General features: G+C 47.3%; 2 protein-coding genes across 3 annotated transcripts; one reads left to right on the forward strand and one right to left on the reverse strand.

Moving 5' to 3' along the window:
• The first annotated feature begins 893 nt into the window (after positions 1-893).
• On the forward strand, positions 894-3609 carry mrps18b (mitochondrial ribosomal protein S18B). The gene is made up of 7 exons (XM_036555168.1): positions 894-990; positions 1208-1379; positions 1490-1587; positions 1933-2001; positions 2292-2358; positions 2527-2586; positions 2802-3609. Exons 1-7 carry the CDS (start codon positions 907-909, stop codon positions 2996-2998), a joined length of 747 nt encoding a protein of 248 aa, XP_036411061.1. The 5' UTR covers positions 894-906; the 3' UTR covers positions 2999-3609.
• A 77-nt stretch (positions 3610-3686) lies between these two features.
• On the reverse strand, positions 3687-18223 carry abcf1 (ATP-binding cassette, sub-family F (GCN20), member 1). 2 transcript variants are annotated; one of them, XM_036555166.1, is made up of 27 exons: positions 18033-18223; positions 17223-17269; positions 16718-16795; positions 16085-16217; positions 15619-15653; positions 15103-15216; positions 13741-13827; positions 13322-13426; positions 12415-12501; positions 12100-12180; positions 11655-11756; positions 10951-11073; positions 10340-10440; positions 9709-9794; positions 9388-9527; positions 9115-9263; positions 8850-8933; positions 8586-8710; positions 8346-8458; positions 7908-8079; positions 7504-7578; positions 6792-6862; positions 6576-6608; positions 5636-5804; positions 5076-5140; positions 4898-4970; positions 3687-4382 (listed from the first exon to the last, which is right to left on the reverse strand). In XM_036555166.1, the coding sequence occupies exons 1-27, from the start codon at positions 18088-18090 to the stop codon at positions 4216-4218; spliced, it is 2673 nt and encodes an 890-aa protein (XP_036411059.1). In that variant the 5' UTR covers positions 18091-18223; the 3' UTR covers positions 3687-4215. The 2 variants fall into 2 exon arrangements, with proteins under 2 accessions (XP_036411059.1, XP_036411060.1); XM_036555167.1 differs by lacking the exon at positions 13741-13827.
• Positions 18224-18273: the final 50 nt, after the last annotated feature.

Raw genomic sequence — 18273 nt, forward strand, 5'->3', positions numbered from 1 at the left:
CGGGGCGTCGGTTACGGGATTTTCATGGCAACAGATAGTCGAGCGCGCTCTTGCACAGCGACCTTGTGTCGTTTTCCAGGGCAAAGCGACTGCATAATACATGCATGGAGGCTTGACCGTATTTGCAAACATGTAGAGGCCACTCTATTCGTTTTCACACAATCCAAGGACAGTTCAAACGCAGAATTAGAACATGTGGCGTCCTCAATAATTTGAGAGCATTTGTTTATTTGTTACTTGCTTTATAATTAGTTATATAAAAACATGGCATAGATAGATAGAGTACTTTATTTATGCCCAAGGGGAAATTCCAGGACTTGACTGGAGCTACTGTAACAGGCTGCCACTAGCGCGGCGCCATACTGCTAAAAACATGACATCATTTGTATACATATATACATAGATATGCCACCATTTGTAGGTATATTCTTGTGTTTCTATTATTATAATCAAAATTGTAAATCATTATTGTTCATTATTTATTTATGCTCTGTTAATACAAATATTTGTTCCATCATGCCAGTAAAGCAAACTGAACTAAACCGAAGCCACATCAAACTGGTGTCTAACCCATTCCCCATACAGGAAGATTACTAAATCAAATTCTCAACCGACTTTTGAAGTATTGCTTCACCTGAGCTGACTGTATCACATGACTCGTTTTATATTGCTGTTAAACGGTTACACTAGCTACCACTTACTCAAATAATATTATACTATACATGAATACCGCGTCTAAATAGCAGTTTCTCTCAAAGACTCAGGCAAATTACTGACGAAAATTACTGTCTGATACACTATGTTTTCGTATTTATTCTTCACCGGTGCACTGTAATTGCATTTTGTAAAACTGCAGAGCTTCTTCCTGTTGAACCTTAACCTTTCAACTTCAACCGTGAAAGCAAAATGGCGACGTCCTCAGCAGTCGTGTGTGCGAACTTTATTCGTCGCGTTTCTCCCATTATTTTCAGGACTTTTTGGCTTAAAGAGGTAGGCGCAGAGGTAGTTTCGTATGTCTCGTATCATGTCGTTGGTGTAATGACATATCAAGAGCTAATGCCATCTATGTAGAAGGCCGCTATGCTACGGTAGCTAGGTCACAGGCTAATCACCATAGTGTCTAAACGGAAAAAAATGTATATGATTGAGGGGTAGGATCAAATTATTTTTCTTGTAATGAACAATTTGCCGTGTCTCTGTTTTATAGAGAACCACTGTTTCGGGATGGGGACAAACTGGATTTCAGCACATACGGTCACCTTCAAATCACTCGTTTTGCACTGCGGCGTCGCAGCAGGACAAGGGCGGCGATGCGGTGGAAACCACCGAAACGCTGTCCCGTTACAAGGACAGGCCGTGGGATTACCTCGAAAGCGAAGGTAAACTGATGAATAAGCGTGTAAAGTCAACAGAACTGGTGCGCAAAGCGAAAATAAGATTACCAACGTACGCTGGATAAGTGGTGTGACGGTCTGTTTTCTCTCCGCAGAATACATTGAACGCTACGGGTCCAAACCTGTCTGGGCTGACTACAGGCGCAACCACAAGGGAGCAATTCCTCCTCAGAAGACACGCAAGACTTGCATTGTGGGTCTACTAATTAGGAGGCAATTGCACAGAGCGGTCTTGTGAACATCCCGTTCCTGAAGAGTTACTGCGTGCTCTAGTTTGGAGGGACGTGCACGATCTCGTGTACAGAATTGCCTGCCATAAGCCTGTATTAGCAGAAAATACAGTTTGTGTTGTGTATGACCACTAGCACAGAGTGCTCGCACACTGGAAGTGAAATCCACATGAAAATGTCATGGTGGCTCACAGTTGTCTTTGTGTTCAGGTCCTGTAACTGCTTGTAAATCCTGCGTTCCTGTTAAAGGAATCACTATAATAGCTGCTGTTACAACGGTTGTCTGCTGTGATGTTGTGCTTTTTCAGAGGGGAGGCAAGATCTGTGGAAACCCCTGTCCAATATGCAGAGATCCCAATATCTTCATTCACTATCAGGTCTCCTGTTTTTTCCTCTCTGCGTTTATAGTGCATTAAGAATGTGTGTGTGTGAATACTCAATACAATATTGTTACAACTGCTCTCTCAGAGGAGCATGAATGATAACAGTAACTCTAGATGTGATATTTTTGCTGTTGTGCCTGTTGTCCAGTCAGCTGAAAGAGCTTTACTTGCAGTTTGCTCTCCACCAAATGCCAAAGCCACAGGTTCAGGGGTTCAGCGGTGCTTGACAGACAGTAAAACCCTCCCAGAAAGCAGTGTGTTCACTGAGCGCTTCCTTTCCACAGAATGTAAAGTTGTTGGAGCAGTTTATCAGTCCCTACACTTGGATGGTGTACGACCCTACACGCACAGGTAAACATCCATCAGCCACTTTCACACACACCTGCCTGCTTTGAGTCGGCTGGTGGAAGACCTCTCACAGAGCATCGATTGATATAATGTAGAAGATTCCTCTCACTGTAAAAGACTATATGCAAAAGAGTATGTTGGCACTGAAATGGGTTCTGGGATTTCCCCTAGGTGTGTGCATGAAGCAGTACAAACTGTTAATAAAAGCAATTCAACTTTCCAGGGACCATGGTAAGTTTTCACTTATTTAATCTGTGAATTTCAGTAGTTTACAATTGAGTACTTCATTGATCTTTCTGCAGTAATGTCTTGAGGTTCATTAAACATTATTAGTCATAGTGGCAGGGTACATAGCATCTTTTCATCCTGTTGTATTTGGTGCTGTATTAAATAAAGTTGTAGTTTTATTTGTGTCTGTATGAACTACATTTACCATTCTCTCTCAGGGCTACTACCCATCCAGGTGCCCTTTGTGGACTATTCAGGGCAGGACTACTCCAACTCCCATGATGCAGTGGGGCACACCCCACCTCCCCCCTCCTTGACCTCTGGTGACCCCTGGTATGCATGGTACCACAGCCTGGAGGCTGATGAGCGAGAGGTGGCCCGTTTAAAGAAGATTTACAAGGCTTATCTTAAGTAGCCAGAAGGAGGGGGATGTAGTTAAAGCATACATGCCTAACCAATGCCCTTAGCTATGGCACCCCGCATAGCTTACTTTTTGTAAACCCGTTACCCAATGGCATCTTTTTGCACTAGAGAAATTCAGGCTAAATATTTTTCATTGAGCTACAGTAGCAGTGTCCCACCTGAGACACAGAAATGTGTAACTTCCGTTGTACTTTCTACAGTCACCCTGAGATGAGGTGCTGTGCTTACAAGCCCAGGTCCCTGCAGGCTGGAGCTCCATCAGAGGCTGCTTTTTCAGGATAGCCCCCATCCCAAAAAAACATGAGAAAGGAGAGCATGCAGACTGGTTTGTTCTGAGTTATATATGGGTCAAGCTTAATTTTACCAGGCACAGTACTCTTCCATTTTCAAATTAAATTCTCTGCCAGACATCGCCACTGATGTCCACATTTAGCGTGAGTACTTGTCACTTCTACATGACATCACACTGAACAGACCACTCTGCAGGGAATCTCCAAAAGCTTTTTTTTTTTTTGTACTGCAAGATAAACCTGATTATACCCCCCCACAGCTCCTTCTTTATGTCTCTGTGTAGAATGCTGAGGATGCCAAACTCACAAAGTTTTGTCTATTGCACTTCTGTATTGAGTGTCTGAAGCGTTGTCAATAAACAATAGACTATCAACAAGTGTATGGTGCAAAATCCATTTATTTCTTTGTTAGTAGCATTCATGTTTTTTAAATTCATAAATGGCAGCTTTCCCCTAATTCAAGGTTTAATATCAGTGATATCTATATTTCTGTGTGTTCCGGACCAGTGCTAATGTACTGTTTCCTCCCATTATACTGTAGCATAAGATGCTGCTGACCAACATTACAGAACATTTCAGTAAATTACTACCGGTCTTGCCCTTGTGCCATCATTTAGTTGGTTCAGACGTGACTATCAACCCCTATGGTGAACCTGTACATGTTGCAACTTTTCACACACACAATGCTAACTCCTCTCTGATTGGTTTCTACGTCTCATGTGACGAGTGTGGGCCAATGAGAGGAGAGTGAGCGTTATGAGGAAGGAGAAAAGCAACACAGACCCGTATCAGCGTTTGGAAGGGTGAGAGGACACCACAGTACACCGCCACTGGACCGTCGCACCTGTCGGGATGCATTGCGCTGACATTGTTTGGCCCTTTCTGCACATCTCTCTTCCACTCACTCCTCTCCCCTGGCTCAGTCCTTGCTCTTGTGGGCCAGGGTCTCCCCCAGGGCCTCCAGCACCTCGCGCTTGTAGTCCTCAAAGTCGCCGTCGATCTGGTTGACGGACTGGTCCTCCACCACCCAGAGCTGGCACTGCGTCTCCGTGATCAGCCTGGCGTCGTGGCTAACGATGATCACCGCTGCCGGGACAAAGGGCCGTCACTGGACAATTCGATTCACCAATCAGGATTCACATAAGCCTCTTGTTTCACTCCAAGTGCTGACCTGTTCCTGGAGGCTTAGTTTTGCCTGGCCTTTTTCCCCTCCAGCCCAATCCCCAGGCATAATTGGTTCAAACATTTAGCTCACCATATACCTTTACACCCCTATATTTCCCACAGTGCAATAAAAACAAGGATAATCTTAAGCTTTGATGTCACATTTTCATAAATTCTGGGATAATGACTGGGCCTAAAAACAAAAGCCATGTACGTGGAACCCCAGGAGATATATTTGGCTAATTGAATTCAGCATTTCAGTGATGTCAGAAAATGCACCAACATGAGTCTTGCTGAGAATGTAATCTCATGGTGTTACACAGACACGCTTCCTCAAATGCATCCTGTTAAAAAGCATGAAAAGCTCTGGGTCTCTGCTTTGGTATTAAGGTGTTCCCCCACATCTGTGGTCTGAAGCCTGTGGCTGAGATACTTGCCTCCTTTGTACTCATTAATGGCTTCAGATAAGGCGTCGATCGACTCGATGTCCAGGTTGTTTGTGGGCTCATCCTGACAGACAGATGGCGCCAGAGAGCATTAGTGCATGAATGATACACAGCCTGGATTCAATGAGAAAGTGTCAGTGGCAGTGTGGTTGGGCAGACAGGTACGCACCAGGATGAGCACGTCAGGCTGCCGGCAGGACAGCTCGGCAAACACCACCCTTGCTTTCTGCCCACCTGAAACACAGGAGATGGAGGAATTTACCCACAGACACAGAGACATGTCTACTGCCTAACAGCACATTTATTTACGGTGCTTACAGCCTGGCACTCAAAATAGCACACAAAATACACACATCACTGAAAGAAGTCTACTTACACATAAACTTTAACACATCGACACATACACCCACATATACTTACCCTGATCATCTACCTGATCAAATATGATGACGTCATCTAGTAAATGGCCTTTTCCAAGGTGACTTTCATAGCTTACCCCCCCCCCCATTGTCTCTTTAAATAGATGGCTATTAACCTAACCCATTCAGGTTGAGTGATTTGCCCAAGAGTACAACAGCACTGCCCCACCCTGGGAATCGAACATCGCAACTTCCTCGTCACAAGTTCTGTTTGCCAGCAGAAGTGACCTGTGTGGCTGGTCACTGCAGCGATCTCTGAGTACAGAGAGGCGTATGGCACGGGATGGGGCTGACTGGTTGCCATGGCTACCTGAGAGTTTGGAGATCTGTATGGTGTGGGCGTGGCTCTCCAGGCCGAACCGTCCCAGGCACTTCCTGCTGTCCTGGTAGGGCAGGTTGAAGTTGCGCTGCAGGTACTCTGTGGCCGACTCCTCCATGTTCAGCTGGTCAGCGTACTGCTGGTTGAAGAAGCCCACTTTCTGCACAGAAGGAGCACAGTGCCGTTACAGCGATGCCACAGAGAGCACCGCACGTCCTTACAGAATGAGTAACACCACAGAGAGCACCACACGTCCTTACAGAATGAGTAACAGCACAGAGAGCACCACACGTCCTTACAGAATGAGTAACACCACAGAGAGCACCGCACGTCCTTACAGAATGAGTAACAGCACAGAGAGCACCGCACGTCTTTACAGAATGAGTAACACCACAGAGAGCACCGCACGTCCTTACAGAATGAGTAACACCACAGAGAGCACCGCACGTCCTTACAGAATGAGTAACACCACAGAGAGCACCACACGTCCTTACAGAATGAGTAACAGCACAGAGAGCACCACACGTCCTTACAGAATGAGTAACACCACAGAGAGCACCGCACGTCCTTACAGAATGAGTAACACCACAGAGAGCACCGCACGTCCTTACAGAATGAGTAACACCACAGAGAGCACCGCACGTCCTTACAGAATGAGTAACACCACAGAGAATACGACATCTCTTTATAGAACCAGCCACAGGGAGAGTACCATACCTTATTACAGAGCCAGGAATACCACAGAGAGAACTACATCTCTTTACAGTACCAGCACTGTCAGGGAGTAGCTAATATATTCGGGGTTGTCCTCTTGTATTGATGCTCCACATACAGAAACCTGATATCATGCAGTCACTTTGTGAACGCAGACTGGAGTAGGAGGGGTGTGTGTGTGGGTGTGTGTGAGTGTGAGTGTGAGAAAGAGACTCACCAATCTATGATTCTTTCTCATCTCTCCTCGAGTCTGAAAGACAGGACACACTGCATTATTACACTATACCTGCAAACAGGCACAGTGACTTTCAAAAGGCATTTCACACGCACAGAGATGCATGCAATCACACACAGGCAAAAATATACACACTTACATACACACACACACACACACGCAACAGTCTGCAACGCACACATGCGCACACAGACTCACTGGGTTTAGTTTGCCGGTGAGCAGCAGCAGCAGAGTACTCTTCCCTACACCGTTGGGGCCAACGATGCAAACTGGAACAGAAGGAACCGCGAACATGAGCGCTGACTGACTCAGAACCACACACACGCTAGAACCACACACGCTAGAACTGGCTCAGAACCACACACGCTAGAACCACACACGCTAGAACTGGCTCAGAACCACACACGCTAGAACCACACACGCTAGAACTGGCTCAGAACCACACACGCTAGAACCACACACTCTAGAACTGACTCAGAACCACACACATTAGGACTGACTCAGAACCACACACGCTAGAACTGGCTCAGAACCACACACGCTAGAACCACACATGCTAGAACTGGCTCAGAACCACACACGCTAGAACCACACATGCTAGAACTGACTCAGAACCGCACACGCTAGAACTGACTAAGAACCGCACACGCTAAAACTGACTCAGAACCACACACGCCAGAAATGACTCAGAACCACACACGCTAGAACTGACTCAGAACCACACACGTTAGAACTGACTTAGAACTGCAAACATGAAGCCTCACTCAGAACGATATCCATTAACATTGTCTCAGAATCATACACCTTAGAACTAATTGAACTAGACCTTAGAACTAGACTGTACACATGAGGACTTACTCAGAACCACACGCATTAGGACTGACTCATAACTGCAAGTATGATCACTTACTTCTAGACTCCATGTCAATTCCAAAATCCACATTTTTGAACAGAAGTTTCTGGCCCTCATAGCCGAAGTCCACACCTGAGGAAAGGGGGAGGAGAGGAGTGACTTTTTTTAAATTCAAATCATTTCATCATTTCTGTCCCTGTTTTCCATCTGGTTTTTAAATACCTTCAACACAGATGACTGTAAAGAGTATCCACACATACACAGACAAAAAAGCATCCCTCTGAAACGAGCAAGCCCTGCTGGAGGGCTTAATGGGTCTGCCAGAGAAGCAAAAAGACAGCACAAACCCAGAGACAGAGAGGGGAAAAGCCAGTAAGACTGACAGAGACAGGGGGAGAGAAGGAGAGAGGGAGGAAGAGAGGGAGGAGACAGGCAGAGACAGGAAGAGAAGGATGACTCACTGTGCAGGCCCAGGATCGGAGGGGACAGGGGCGGGGGGTTGGGGAAGGTGAATTTGACGGTGTACTCTTTGGGCCGTTTGAGCAGCTCTGGGGCCTCCAGGCTCTCCTCCTCCTGACCCTTCTTACGACCCTTCTGCTGCTTCCGAGTGAGAGCCTCCTTCGTCTGCTTCTCCTGCAAGAGAGAGAGTGAGAGGGGGAGAGAGCAGGACAGGAGGAGGGAGGGAGAGAGAGTGAGAGAGGGAGAGAGAGAGAGAGAGAGAGAGAGAGAGGGAGAAAGGGAAAGAGCGACAGAGAGAATTAGGAAGAGGGAGGGAGAGAGAGCGGGAGAAAGTAGTTACAGCAGTGCCTGTAACCCCTAATGACAATAAAAGCTCGCGCCAAAGAAGACAGAGACGGACGCCCCAGCACGCAGGAATAGGGAGCGAGAGAGGAACTCACGGCTTGTTTGGTGGACTTCCCTCCTGCCTTCAGGTCTTTGAGTTTCTTCTCCTGCTTCTCATACTGTTTCTGGAGCTCCTTCTGCTTCTGCACGTACATCTTCTTAAAGGTCACTGAGGGAGAGGCAGGGGGAAGGGGGGCAGACAGAGGTGCAGGGGTTCTCATTAGGAGTCCTGACTCAGAACTCTTCAGCCTTGCAGGTTCACACTTTGCTCTTAAATGCTGCACAGTAATGCTCACAGTAATTGCCCCTGTAGTAATACAGCTTCTGGTTGTCCAGGTGAACGATGTCGGTACAGACGTCGTCCAGGAAGCTCTGGTCGTGGGACACGATCAGCAAGGTCTTCTTCCAGCCCTGCAGGTAACTGAGGAAGAAGGAGCAGAGTGCTATCAGAGAGGAGCAGAAAGGGATGTCCAGCCAAGGAGACAGCAAAACAGAGGGTCTTCCGGCCAATCAGACACGGACACAGACTTGTGGAAGAGGAAGCAGAGACAGGTGCTCACTTGTTCAGCCAGATGACGGCGTTCAGGTCCAGGTGGTTTGTAGGCTCGTCCAGCATCAGCAGAGTGGGCTCCATAAACAGCGCCCTGGGGGGGGAGGGGAAAAGCGTAAGTCTCTCCGCGACCTCCATATCTGATGCGTATATATACCAGGCCTGCTCAGGCACATCACATTTAGAGCACAAGCAGAGTGCGATGCTTAGCTATAATGACACTGTAATATATATCCCCCAGGATCAGGGAGACACCTTTGGGGTTCTGAACCCACCGGGCCAGCGACACCCTCATCCGCCAGCCTCCGGAGAACTTCTTGGTGGCTCGGTTCTGCATCTCGGGGGTGAAGGAGAGACCAGCCAGGATCCTGCGGGCTTTCGCCTCCGCCGCCGCCGCTCCGATCACCCGCAGCTCCTCGTACACCTGGGAGACGCGGGGTTAAGCAGACACCTCAGAGAGAGTGCAGGGTGTACGTGCTGTCAGAGGAGGACACAGAGACAGTCCTCTCTCACACCGCTCCCTCTCTCCCTCTCTCTCTCTCCTTTACCTTCTCCAGCCTCTCGGTCACACTGTCCTCTCCTCTCTCCAGGAGGTTCTGCAGCCGTTTCTCCTCCTCCAGCAGTTTGAGTCTGCGGGTGTCAGCCTTCAGCACCGCCTGCACCGCTGGGGTGTCATCCGCAATCACCTCTGCGGGGGGGAGGGGTTTAATGAGTGTCAATCCAGTGGGGGGGGGGGGGGGGGGGGGGGGGGGGAAGAGGGTGGAGGGAGAGACAGAGAGAGAGGGAGAGGGAAGGAGAGAGGGAGGGAGGAAAAGAGAAAGAGAAATATAGCGATATAGAGAAAGAGATATAGCAGAAAGGCGGCATACCTTGTTCACAAAGCAGCACATCAATGTTTGGTGGAATACTGAGTGCTCTGTTTGCAATGTGTTTCAGCAGAGTGGTCTTCCCTTTCCTGAGAACGAAGGAGACAGAGAGACAGAGACAGAGAGTCAGGAAGGAGAGGAGAGAGATAGTTCAGCTCAGTGAATATACTGTCAGGAGTGGCTGTGGTAGTAAAGAGAAAGCTTAAAAGGCCTTAAACAAGAATACACACTGCTAACTTACTAAATATTTTCTTATGCTCTGGTTTCTTTAGAAGCACACACTGCTTCTTAAAAATATAAATGTTCTTCACCCAAAACATAATGAAAAAGGTCACACCTTCAAAGGCAGCCAGTGATGTTCTGTGAATAATCATCAGTATTTAGCCTGCTATTATCCATGCATATCCACAGAGAACGGAGTTTGAATGCTATTCTCTGTGCATCATTTGAAAACTGACTTGAGGGAAAGTGGCTTGGCTGGCCAAGCACACACTGCGGAGACATTCCTTCTAAAGCTCAGAAAAGAACACTCAGCATGCCCAAGCAAACACCTTCCCCGGGTTCAGAGAGTGACCCGCAGTGAGTGATGCAGAGAGTTGAACGTGCTGGAGCTGGAGAGCAGACAGACACTCACCCGTTGGGTCCAACCAAACCATAACGCCGCCCCGCCACAATGAGGAGATCCGCGTTGACAAACAGCTCTTTCCCATGGGCGGATATACTGAACCTCTCCAGCTGGACAAGAGAAATCAAAGTATTAACACTCAGAGAGAACCAAAGTGCTAATATTCTGCACAGACACAAAGGAATCTGAGTCCTGTCAGAATGTTTTAAGCATTTTAAACAAATCAACACTTGAATCAATCAACTGTTGAAGTTTAGTGGACACAATTTTGAAGAAAATAGCTGTTCCGATATGAAAACTGTACCCCAACTGTGAAAACAGCAATGAAAAAAAAGCCACTGCTTTGTGAAGTCAACCCTGGAACAGCAGGTAGTGCCGAGTTTCCAAAGGGATTTCATTCACCATCCATCATTTATCTGCCTGCCACAGGGCGGCGCACTGCACTGTGATTTATACAGAATGAACAGAACCACAACATAGCCAAATGGCTACAGGGGAAAGAGGAGCAAAGATGAACTTTTTAAAAACAAAGGAAGTGTAAGGAAGAAAAGAAACTGAATTTCAGACAAAGCTGTTAGTAAAAATGGTTTGACATATGACAGGGGAGCAGGGGAGATCACCTTGATGTCAGAGGCATTCTCCAGCATGGCCTGCCTGGAGGACATCTCAGCCTGGGAGACGGAGAAATCTCCCTCCATGGCACTCTGAGCGCGGACGCTGGCTACCTGCCGCTCGTACTCCAGCTACAGGGAGAGAGAGGAGCTTTACACCTGCCTGTACTCACCTGAGCCCCTATACCTGCCTGTACCCACCTGAGCCCCTATACCTGCCCTGAGCCCCTACACCTGCCTGTACCCACCTGAGCCCCTACACCTGCCTGTACCCACCTGAGCCCCTACACCTGCCTGTACCCACCTGAGCCCCTACACCTGCCTGTACCCACCTGAGCCCCTACACCTGCCTGTACCCACCTGAGCCCCTACACCTGCCTGTACCCACCTGAGCCCCTATACCTGCCTGTACCCACCTGAGCCCCTACACCTGCCTGTACTCACCTGAGCCCCTACACCTGCCTGTACCCACCTGAGCTTCTACTGACAAATCTTAAATGATACTACATTACACTTTTTGCTACACCTAACACATATGGTCATTACACACACATACAGTCTTTTATAGCGCACCTTCAGTACTCTTAACAAGTCATTTCAGTTAAGGAGGAAAAAAGGAAGACATCACATAACACGGGAGCTACTGGAACCAGTGTGACACCATGTCACAACGTGAACAATCCCATCAGAAAGGGAAGGATGGGAACTTTCACCTGCTTCTTCATCTTCTTCCTCTCCTTCTTGCTCAGGTTGGCGTAGGGGTCCTCCTCCTTTCCCTTTTCTCCATCCCCGTCTTCCCCTTCCTCCTCCTCGTCCTATCAGAAACAGAGACAGGATCGAGTCTCTTGTATCATTGGCTGATAGTCACCAGGAGTCTGTGGCAGCAGACCATGACTGGCTTTGCACTACCAGAGCTGAGTGGGTTTCGGCAGCCATGTTTTCTGATTGCGCTGCCCTGGGAACGTGACACAGCAGGCAGATTACACTGAACAGGCACCAATGTGAAAAATTAAACCTTTAAACTGTGAAGACAGGCTACCTAACAGTCCCCCTCATGAGTAACACAGACATCACAGTGAGGTGAACACAGAGCCAATCATCAGCCTATCACCATCAGGCTCCACCCACTGTTCTCAGGTCAGGTGGGACTGGACGTACCTTTCCTTTCTCTTCCCCCTCGCTCTTATCCTCCTCTTCCTCATCTTCCTCACTGCGAGCTGGGCGGGCAGGCTTGCCCTTCTGAAAGAGAGGAGGTGACATTACACATCACGTTCTCAAACACCCTCACGTAGTGTTACAGGGCTCCACAGGCTGCTCTGTAGAGACATTACCTTTACAGCAGCTTACCATTTAACATTGAGACGTGACATTGCAGGGTTTACACTAAGACATTACCTTGACACTGTAGGGTCGATACTGAGATGTCACACTGACACTGTAGGGTTTACACTGAGATATTACACTGACACTCACTTTGGGCTGTTCCTTCTTCCCTTTGGGGGGCTTCTTCACCTCTTTCTCCTCTTCCTCTTCCTCGTCCTCATCCTCATCCTCAGAGGCCTAAAGTGGGACAGGTTATCCAATCAAAACCAGTCCCCCTACATCACTGTGTGTCCACACATGATGCAGTGTGCAGGAACTCAAACCCCTCTGCACTGGGGGGCTCACTCATCACCTATGAATGGCTTCCACCCGGGGAAAGAGGGGTGGGGTGGAGGTGGAGAGGGAGGGGTTTATGTGGCCACTTTCAATGGGGGATGACTGGCCAGGCTGAGAGCCAGGGTGAACCCCAGGAAAACCCCTACTCTTCGCAATAAGTATCACTGGGTTTTAAATAACCTGAGTGACTCAAGGTCTCAGAATAACACTTCATCTGAAAGAGGTCTCTGATAGCACTGTGTCCCCATCCTTGTAGTTGGACACTGGAGTCCTGCTTGAGCCAGTGGGACGTCCTGTAATGTCTCACCAACACCATTTCCAGCAGCAACCTGGTTTTAGGAGTACCAGCCGAGTATCATGAAAACACTAACCACCCCGGCTTTGCCTTCAGCTGCTTGGCAAGAAAAGGCTTCAGGATGGTGCTGCTTTGCTGTGTTTTAAACAGATACAGGCTAACAGCTGAGCTAGAGGTTGACAGCCCATGAAGGAGAGACAGAGAGTCAAGAGCAAGAGGTAGAGAGAGAGAGAGAGAGAGAAAGGGAGAGATGGGGAGAGAGAGAGAGGGAGAGAGAGGGAGAGAGAGGGAGAGAGGGAGAGAGGGAGAAAGAGAGAAAGGGAGAGAGGGAGAAAGAGCTAGAGAGAGGCAGAGACAGAGATAGAGCGATAGACTGAGAGGCAGAGAGAGCCAGAGCAAGGGAAGAGGACAGATCGATGCTCTAACCTTCTGCGGTTTTGCCGCTGTCTTCTTGCTCTTCTTCACCTCTTTCTTCTTTTCATTCTCGTCTTTCTTCTCGGGCTCATCATCCCTCTCCTCCTCAGAGGCCTCCTGTTTCCCGGTGCATGGGGACAGAAAAACTTGCTATTCACGGTAATCACCTTATTCTGCTGCCTATGAGCAGAGTGCGAAGGTCTGTCATAACTGGGCCACTGCGTCTTTTCACAGGGCCATATAACCATACCAGGGACAGGGTGGGGGGAACAGGAGAGGGGGAGAGGGGAGGGGGAGAGTGAGAGAGAGGGAGGACAGAGGGAGAGAGGACTCTGTCCCTGTTGTCCCTGGTCCCAAACCTGGAGGGAGATGTGTGGGAGAGGAGGAGGGGAGGAGAGGAGAGAGAGAGGGAAGCTTGTGCCTTTACCCACCTTTGTTTTCTTGGGTTTAGCTTTCTCTTTTTTCCTGCCCTTTGGCACTTTCTCTCCTTCCTCATCCTGATCTTTCAGAGCAACCGCCTGCATCAGACGCACACACACATACACACACGCACACACAGTTTTTACCCTCGCTCAACACACACATTACCGCTGATCAACAGTCATTTACAGGTATGGGACCCCAGCCCCCATTCTCTGTGCCCAACAGCTCACTTTGACAAATAAAATTACACTGGAGCCCAACAGAGATGAATCACAGGGGCACCTTCAGGGAACGGAGATCATATTCTACAATGTATCTTTCCCACTGGCTTCAGTCTGGAGCAAATATCTTTGGCACTGTGCCTTAATACTGCCATTAGTGTGCTACATTATCTTTATATTATTAATAGAACTATGCTATTGGTGTGGCAGTCAGCTATTATTAGTATGGTAGTACTCACAAACAAACACACACACACACACTCAAACACAAACAAGACACGCAAACCAACAGGCAACAACAGCATGAACCGCAACAGGAGTGTGAATCTGACAGCACAAGGAGGTGGCTGGAAAGCACAGGACGAGGACAGAGAGGAAGGGAGCACAAAGGTGACATGATGCGGAGGCTGGGGGGTAGGAGCGGCTGAAGGGTGGGGGAAGGATGAGTGGAAGGGACTGTGGGATTTGAGTGGGAGGGGCTAGTTGGTGTGGGAGGGGCTAATGGCATGGGTGGGGTTGGGAGGGGGTAGGGATGGTTGAGTGTGGGATGGTCAGATGTAGCATCACAGGAAACACATGGCTGAAAGCTGGACACGGCCTCTTTGGCAACTGTGAGATTAGTATTCCAACAGACAAAACTGTTAACAAGCATGTGAATACATAACACTGGAGACACAGGTTCAGCCCCACACAGAAGTCCTCGACTGGACATGATGATTAATAACACTGTCAAGGACATCAAGTTTCATTCTTGCACCATGAGCTCACAGACAAATAACTGAACTCACAGAAGTGGAGGAGCTGGCCTGCTTTCACACCACCCTAACTTTGAATGATCTTGCCAGAAAAGCAAAGTTCCTGCCTTTCCCCAGAACTCTAATGGACCTCCTGTGCTAACTCCTGAAGCACACCTCATTGCTATTTTTCAGATGCACTGATATGTAATAAACAACAGAGTTATTACACTTGAGTAAATGAGTAGATAAAGTAAGACTTGTATTTCACTCCATGCTTAAAGGACTCAAACCTGCAGCCCCCTGGTTGTTTAATTACTCTGCCACACTGGCATACTACAATTATTTACCCATTCTAACAGCTATAGACAGCTAGCGCCTTCCTGCTAGCATCCACGCACTGTTACCCACACACCTTGCGGCTGCTTTTCTTGTTCTGTGGTTTCTCATCCTCCTCTTCATCTCCGCTGGCATCGTCATCGTCATCGTCGCTCTGTCCCTGACTGAGAGCAGCAAATATATTCCCACCCTGAGAAAGAAAGGGAAAGATGGGGAGACGGAGAGAACGAAAAAGTGAGAGAAATAGAGGAAGAAAGGGATCGATGCAGAGGACTTGTATATTGACAGACGAATGACAGTGGATACTATTACTGCTACAGAGACTTCAATGTGAATGGCTTAAAAATATAGAAGCCCCTTTTTCCCTAAAACAGCATTTATCCCAAGATCTATGATGACACACATTCATCAATCTAACTGCGTGTGTACGAAGGTATTACAACCAATAAAACATTAGATTTACAGACGTGTAAATACATAGCTCTAACTATGCTCCAGTTTGGGAAGAATGCCAAGGCTAATGCACTAAACTGATGCAGCTGATCCAACAGAGAAAGAAATGTCGAATCATAAATGAATAAGGAAAGCTCACCTTATTTCTCTTGCCACCCTTGCTGGGCACCACAGCTGAAAGAGAGATGTCAGTTTTTTAGTCAATAAGTTCGCTATTATCGCTTATATGTCAAGTTACATTACTGTACATTTCAAACTGTACAGTGTCTATATGGCAGTTAGGTGGCCTGTATATTAACTCATTGCTCAGTTTGAATTAGCTCATGTGTTCCCTGAGGCAGTGATCTGAATATGAGCACACCGCCTACTATAATGGAAGCATTCTTTGACACAGCGTTTGACTCAGGCCTCTTACTAATCTAGGGCTTCTTATGTAACAATGTGCTGTTACCAATGCAGCCCAGGAGGGCAAGAACTAAGAGCTGTCACACTGCTGACTTCCCACTGATCTGGGTACAGTGATGCAGGGCAAACTGCCACATTATGAAAGATGTGACACGTAAACACCGTTCATCCCCATCCCGCCCCACGAGCTGGGACTTTACCATCCTCTTCCTCCTCCTCTTCCTCATCACTGGGCTGCACCGACAGCTTTTTCAGCCTCTGCATCACCTCCTCCTCTTCATCATCCCCCTCTCCGCCTCTCCCTTTCCGACGGTCTTTCTTTTTCTTCTGGGGCTAGCAGAGGGGGAGCAGTTCCATGTCAGACAGAGAGATCTCTCATGAAAGGCCTTTAAATATCTGTCTTTCACAGATATATAAAACCTGGCATGGGGAACACTGTGGTTGATCCATAAATGTGGAGTAAGATTAAAGCAAATCTTCTGAACACACAACCATCTGAGGATTATAAGTATAATTATACTTTGGGTATTCTTTAGACATCATAAAACATGTTTGCATCTCTACCTTAAATATATCACACCACATACACCTGATGCCCTCAAAGCTGAGACCACATCTGTATCTGCAACATGCCAAAAGCACGACTCAAAATGGCTGTGTTAATCAAGCACCTCTGCAGGCTCAGGTCAAGTGTTTTTATGATTTAGCCATTAGAGAAGTGATCTCCATGATCATTTCACCTTCACACACCTTCCACACACAGCCTGAGGCCCAGAGCCTCTCCACTGGCCACCGCAGCCTTCTCCAGCCCCCCCACCTTTCATTTCACGTACCTGCTTTCCTTGCCCCTCCTTGACAACAGGTGCTTCCTCCTTCTCAGGTTTACTTTCTGAGGCCAGCTCCTCAAAAAACTGCAGGAAGAGAGGGAGTAGGAGAGTGACACGGAAAGAGTGAACAAGAGAGATGTTATAAACTTACATATTTCCCAGACTGACTAGGCAATGCAATACACTGCCAAAAAATATGTGAGTCTCAAAACTTCAGAAGATGGCAGATATGTGGATTCCATCCTTCCCCAAGACAAAATCCACATCTCTCCTTCAATACAAGACCTGTGTTCTAATGTAACAACTATTCGTCCCTTTCACAAACATGCCAGACAAATGTACTTATTTACAAATTACGGCTGGTTTGATACCGAGACCCTTTAATCACGCTGTATGCTCTTGGAACTTGCCATACGGTCGCGTGTTGTTGTCATACTGTTCTTCCATGCGTGTTCACTGTGGCTGGAGCGCAGTCGCAAGTAATACAAGTATTTGTATTCAGTGTACTTACAGTCTTTTTCCCCTTTTTATCTTTCTTTCCTTTCTTCACCGCCTTTTCTGCAGAGAAAGAGTGGACATGCTCATGTTGACTTAACTGACATTAACTCGCCTCGTAACCCTGCGTTACAAATTGGGTACTAGTTAATTATCAGAGTCAATCAATACGGGTGTGAGCTGGATAATGTGGTACTCCCCAGAGTTATCTACACTGGCAAGCCAGATAGTAAATATAGCGGGTAGGGTGGAATGTGTCGCGCTAACAAAGAGAAGGACAGCACAAGAGAAAGAATGGCAATTGTTGTAGGCTACCTAATAGCGACGTTTTGTTAACACAGCAGTTTTAGCTACCTGCTAATGAACAAAACCCCGGATATTTACCAGCAACTGCTAGCTAGTTACATCAATCTGAACTGACATACCCAGATATTCACCTAGTTAGATAAATATCAAAATTACTACACATACAATGTCAGACTTTGACAACCCATACGCACTGTCAAATGCTATCTGGCTAGGGATCACTCTGTTTAGATGGGCTAGTTCAGGTAATGCAGCTGATTCGCTAAACGGCTACCTCACCACTTATTTAAGTAAACCATTGACCTCACTAGCAAGCTAGCTCGTAATGTAAATGAGAAAACCTGACAAATAGTGATTCTAAATCTGTGGAGTTTAATTACAGACACTTAGCTAGCCAATTGGCTAGTTACCATATGCCACCATTATCTAGCTAAATGAAAGCACTGAAGAGCTGGCTAGCTAGCCGGCTAACTGTGACAATGTGGATTTCAGGTCTAACGTTAGCTAGCTAGGGCATTACCTGCCGGTGCTGGCTCATCTCCTTCCCATTCGGCCACTTCCTTCGCTTTCTTAGGCATTTTCCGTCCTTAGTTTTTTACACAAATTAAAACAGCGATTTAAACTTTTTACAAAATTTGCCGGGCAGGAGTGTCAGGGTATTTGAAGTGATGAGCAGCTAGCTAACGGGAAAAGACTCATGCGGCCTGAATTTTTTTCACGTCAATTGACACAGATACCATAGAGTTTTAACTCAAACGGGA

Source organism: Megalops cyprinoides, chromosome 21 (genome assembly GCF_013368585.1).
Source record: "Megalops cyprinoides isolate fMegCyp1 chromosome 21, fMegCyp1.pri, whole genome shotgun sequence".
NCBI classification, from domain to species: Eukaryota; Metazoa; Chordata; class Actinopteri; order Elopiformes; family Megalopidae; genus Megalops; species Megalops cyprinoides.